The sequence below is a fragment of the Fukomys damarensis genome, unplaced genomic scaffold (assembly GCF_012274545.1).
Source record: "Fukomys damarensis isolate Sample0158 unplaced genomic scaffold, DMR_v1.0_HiC HiC_scaffold_27, whole genome shotgun sequence".
In the NCBI taxonomy this organism is placed as follows: domain Eukaryota; kingdom Metazoa; phylum Chordata; class Mammalia; order Rodentia; family Bathyergidae; genus Fukomys; species Fukomys damarensis.
In genome coordinates this window covers 23,205,214-23,210,112 of record NW_022900939.1, presented here as the reverse complement: position 1 = coordinate 23,210,112, position 4,899 = coordinate 23,205,214, and the positions used below count along the sequence as shown (strand labels likewise).

General features: G+C 56.5%; 1 protein-coding gene across 1 annotated transcript in view; it reads right to left on the bottom strand.

The window, feature by feature from the left end:
* Ltbp3 (latent transforming growth factor beta binding protein 3) overlaps window positions 1-4,899 on the bottom strand; it is a 15,295-nt gene that overhangs the window by 1,721 nt on the left and 8,675 nt on the right. Inside the window, exons 14-23 of the mRNA XM_010636178.2 lie at window positions 4,707-4,835; window positions 4,348-4,470; window positions 3,989-4,111; window positions 2,905-3,027; window positions 2,589-2,708; window positions 1,400-1,528; window positions 934-1,101; window positions 666-749; window positions 255-383; window positions 11-164 (exon numbers count right to left, since the gene is read on the bottom strand). Of these exons, the coding sequence (XP_010634480.1) occupies window positions 11-164; window positions 255-383; window positions 666-749; window positions 934-1,101; window positions 1,400-1,528; window positions 2,589-2,708; window positions 2,905-3,027; window positions 3,989-4,111; window positions 4,348-4,470; window positions 4,707-4,835 (1,282 nt within the window). The remainder of the gene's footprint in view (window positions 1-10; window positions 165-254; window positions 384-665; window positions 750-933; window positions 1,102-1,399; window positions 1,529-2,588; window positions 2,709-2,904; window positions 3,028-3,988; window positions 4,112-4,347; window positions 4,471-4,706; window positions 4,836-4,899) is intronic.

Sequence of the window (4,899 nt, the reverse complement as noted above, 5' to 3'; positions counted from 1 at the left end):
CCCCAGCTGCCCGGCCCGGGCCTCACCCATCTCCTCGGGGCTCAGACACTGTCGCTGCGCCGGGCTGTACTCCGCGGGGGGCGTGCAGGCGCAGCGGTAGCCGCCGCGAGTGTTCTCGCACACGCCGTTCCTGCAGTTGGACTCGTCCAGACACTCGTCCACGTCTGCGGGGAGGAGCGCGGTGGCAGTGGTGGGCCAAGGTAGTCAGGCCTGGGGCTCCTCCCTCTCCCCACTGCCTCCTGGGTGCGGCTCACCCACGCACTCCAACAGGTTCCCGTCATAGTAGAAGCCCTGCTTGCAGTAGCACTCGTAGCCAGGCTGCGTGTTCACACACTTGCCCTCCTTGCAGATTTCAGCCCCGAACAGCATGCATTCGTCGATGTCTGCAGGGTGACAGCCGTGGGTGCCCCACCGCCTCTACCTCCCAGGCCGCTCAGCTCGCAGCCGGGAGGTGTGGACAGGGCTCACCCTTCACCCGGAGAGCGAAACAAATCCAGCCTGCAAAGCGATCCCCGCCACTACCGGAGTGATGAGGCAGAGCGTGCGGGGGGAGCGGGGCAGTCAAGAGGGCGTAGGTCTGGCTTGCAGGTCGACCCACAAGTGGGCAGCAGCGACCAAACCCGGGGCGGGGCGGGGCCAGAGGGCAGAGATGTGCCCGGACTTACCGCGGTGGGCTGGGATGCCATAGTTGACAATATTGTTGTCCTGCGTGTATCCCTTTCCATCGGGACAGAGGCTGTGGAACTCGGCTGCGGGGAGACAGCGGTGGAAGAGAGGGAAGCAGGCAGGACTGAGAGTGGCCTTCAGGCCATGGAAGGCAGACAGGGACTCTCCACCTCATTTCCCAGCTACCCACGGGAGGAGCATTTCTCCTGGTTAGTTTCCAGATAAACCAACCCAGGCTCTAGGAAGGGGCCTGCCCTGGCTGCTGACCTGAGCTGTAGACTGGGCATGGGTAGATTTCACAGTGGTCTCCCCAGCCGGCCCCCAGGGAGCAGCAGCATTCCTGCTGGGTGACGTTAGTGGCTAATACACTGTCGCAGAACACCGTGTCATCGAAGTTAAGGTAGCACTCCTTCTTGTGGTGTGGCTGCTCTACCTCTGAAGAAGGAGGTAGCTCAGGGTCATGCAGACAGACGGCATCCCCTTCCCTGTTTGTCCACTGTATCACTCTGGCCCCCACCTTCCGTCTCCCTTTAGTGCTTCATGATAGGTAGGCTCCCCCCAGGTGATGATCAGGGCCCTTAGATGTATGGCTTCACCAGACTCCCCCAGGCAAAGGGTATATTTCTTGTTCTGCAAATTCAGGAGAGTGGGACCACGACACATTTCTGGATGCCAGCTTCAGCGCAGGGCCCTTGTCTGTCTATTCTGAGGCAGGAACTGCAGAAACACTTACCCTCACAGCCATGATGGTCCTGGGTGGGTGTGAAGCCCTCATCGCAGACACAAACATAAGAGCCCTGCAGGTTCTCACAGGCCCCGTGGGGCAGGCACAGGCTGGGGTCTTGGCTGCATTCATCTATGTCTGCAGGGAGTGGCTCTAATGAGGCCCAGCCCCTCTTTCCCTGGAATATGCCCCCGCAGTTTCAGACCCTAGATTTCTACTTTGATTTTAAAGTACACACAACTTAAGTTCTCTGGAGTCTGTATGGGTAGGTGGGAGCACATTCACTTTTGTCATCCTTCATTAAGACCTTCAACATGCCCAGTGTCAGCCAAATGAAGTCCTCTCAGCTTGGCTTTGAGGACCTTTTGTTTGGTTTTTCAATACCTTTTAGTCTATACTGTTACTCCAGCCCTGACCACAAAAATGTCCAGTTTCTAAAAGCAAGCTGCTTCCAGATCTGTTTTGTCACTTCTCCCCACCCCACCCACCCACCTCCGTACTGGGGATCAAACTCAGAACCTTGCCCTTGCTAAATCCCTGACCCGAGATCTATTTTGTAAATGCTGTTTTGGGGGTAGAATACCACCCTGTGCCTTTCTCTGCCTAGGGAACTCCTACTCTACTCAAGTCCCAACTCAATAGTCACCTCCCCATTTACCACTCCCCCAGACTTTCTTGGCACTCCACACCCCAAACCCTGAGAATCAGTTTACATTTTTCCCTACGTGAGCTCCAGTTTCCTATTAAATACTTGCTGTACAGCACAGAATCTGGCAAACACAGTATTGGGTGGTCAGTTAGCTCTTGTTGATGGATATGGGTATGGTTGAGTTGATGAGTTAGATCGATCTGTAAAGAGCTGAGTAGAAAGCTGGGTGTAGTGGTGCACGCCTATAATCCCAGCACTCAGAAGGCTGAGGCAGGAGCAACAACTCTAGTTTAAGGCCAGCCTGAGCTACATAGTGAGTTCAGGGCCAGCCTGAATAACAAAGTGAGACCCTGTCTAAAAAAAAAAAGCAAGAGCTGAGCAGAATGACTTTGAGTAGTAAGTAATTACTACTCTTTAGACAGGGGAAAGAGTGGAAGAACAAGTGTAGGATGGATGAGGGAAGGCAAAAACACAAAAAAAGTCTATAGTGTGTTTAGGGGATTGCTATTCCCTGCCTCCCGCTCAGGAGTCCTCAGGCCATCCTCATACCTTGGCACTTCCTGCCACCCACCAGCCGATGCCCCTGAGGGCAGAGACATTGGTAGGAGCCATTGGTGTTGATACAGTCACCCCCAATGCAGGCCGCAGGAAAGTCACATTCGTCAATGTCTGTGTAGGATGGAGCAGGTGGAGAATAGCAAACACACACAGCCTGAGCCTGCCAAAGCCCCCAACCCTCCAGCACAGAGCCCTGGGTTAATCCGGCACCCCATACCCCATCTGGGATCTGGATGAGGACTGGATCTAGGCAAGCATTCTGGAGGAGGAAGGGGCAAGCCAGTGCCTGGGCTCTAGAGCCCCTCACCCTCACAGTGGCTCCGGTCCCTTGACAGATGGTAGCCAGAGAGGCACTGACACTGGAAGGAGCCTGGTGTGTTGGTGCAGATGCCATTATCACAGACGTCCCCAGCCTCACACTCCTCCACGTCTACAGGGTACAGGGGGTATCAGAAGCCAGGGGTCGTCTCAGGCCTCTGCTACCCTTTTTTGAGTTGCCTGAGGCCTAGAGACCCAAATGGAGGCCAACAGAGCTCAAGAGACCCTCACCCCACTCTGTGTGGCACACCATGCCCCAGCAGCCACAGCAAGTGTTTCCAGCGTTCCTGGGCCAGGTCTGATGCTCAAGAGCTCACCAGGTAGGATGCACTCTCCTCTCCCTGTTTTCTCCCCACACCGCCTCAGGCTTGCTCAGCTCCTCAGATGATGTCTCCAGCAGAACAACCCACAGGGACCACCCCCTGAACTTGCCCTCCCCCAAATGTGCAGTGTCACCCACTGAATCTCCAAACCAGAACCCTGGAGGGTCTGTCACTCTCTTCTCTCTTCAGCCAACAATTGACTGATTCTAATATTTCTCTAACATCAGACAATCTCATGGCGATCCTGAGGCCACTGCTTTTATCCCATCCACCCATTCTTCATTGTTAATTCCTACTGGTCCCTTTAGACAACCCAGACCTCCTCCCTCCCAGTCCATCCAGGCCTCCGGCCCTGTCTTTACAGTCTGTCTTATGTTCCCCAGTTTCTCTGATCCCAACCCTGGGCCTGTCTCTTGATGCAGAATAAACATCAGTGCAAGAGGCACTACTCATGCCGCCAAATCATCGACCTTTCTTCCCTTCAAACTTAAGTAACATGTCTACAAGAAAAATAAATAAATAAAAGAAATAAAAGAACAAATTTAAGTAACAGGCTTTGCAAACGCAGCCTCAAGCCTTGTCTCCAAGACCCTGCCTGGAAATTCTGCCTCCCCTTCTCTGAGCAATGGTTGAGTTGGCATCAGTGAGCTGGGGATGAATTAGTGGCCTCCCACCCAGCCATTTCACAGACAGGATGGTCCAGTCCACACAAAAGCTGGGGGGTGGCCTGAGGGGCCAGCGGGAGCTCACCCACACAACTGCGGCCATCTGGCGCGGGCGTGTAGCCCTGGGCACAAGTGCAGCGGAAGGAGCCCGGAAGGTTCTCGCACCAGCCGGGAGCGCAGGGACTGCCCTCGGTGCACTCGTTGATGTCTGCAGCAGAGATGGTTCGCTTCAGACCCTACCCTCACGATGTGTGTGGGGGGTGGATCTCCTCCGCCTGGAGTTCGGGGGCGCCCATCTGCTCCCAAGAGGCCCCACCCTTCAGGCGCCTCTCGCCGTTGCTATCCCCACCGACCCCGCTGCCGGATACGGAGTCAGACCCGGACCCACAGAGTTGGTATCACCTGGAAGGCCCCGCCCATCGCCCTTCAAGGCCCCGCCCTCACCGCGGCAGGCCCCGCCCCCTTGGCTGCGGTAGCCGGGCTGACACGGGATGCACTTGAAACTCCCGGGTTTGTTCTCGCATTTGCCATCAGGGCAGGAGCTGGGGTCCCGGCATTCATCGATGTCTGCATGGGAGGGAGAAACAGGAGGACCGTTCTGGACACAGCGTGGCTGGCCAGGAGGCGCTCCTAGTCCTCAGCAGGGCCTCCTTCGTCACAAATCGACCAGGCTAACCGGCCCTCTGGGATCTGAGACTCCAACCTGAGAGGTTTGGAGTTGAGCCGAGATGAGCGCAAACCTCCCGCCCCATACCAAGTCGAGAGACAGCTGAGAACGGCCTGTGCTCTGGGTGGGCCCCCACCTTCGCACACGGGCGGTCGGGAGGCTTTGAGCCGGTAGCCCGGGTAGCAGTTGCACTTGTAGTGGCCAGGAAAGTTGATGCAGAAGCCTCCGTCGCCGCACACGTGGGGCTTGGCGCACTCGTTCAGGTCTGAGCAGAGAAGGGGTGCGCGGGGTGGTGTGGTGGGGTTGGTTATTCCCGGGAGGCGAGCCTG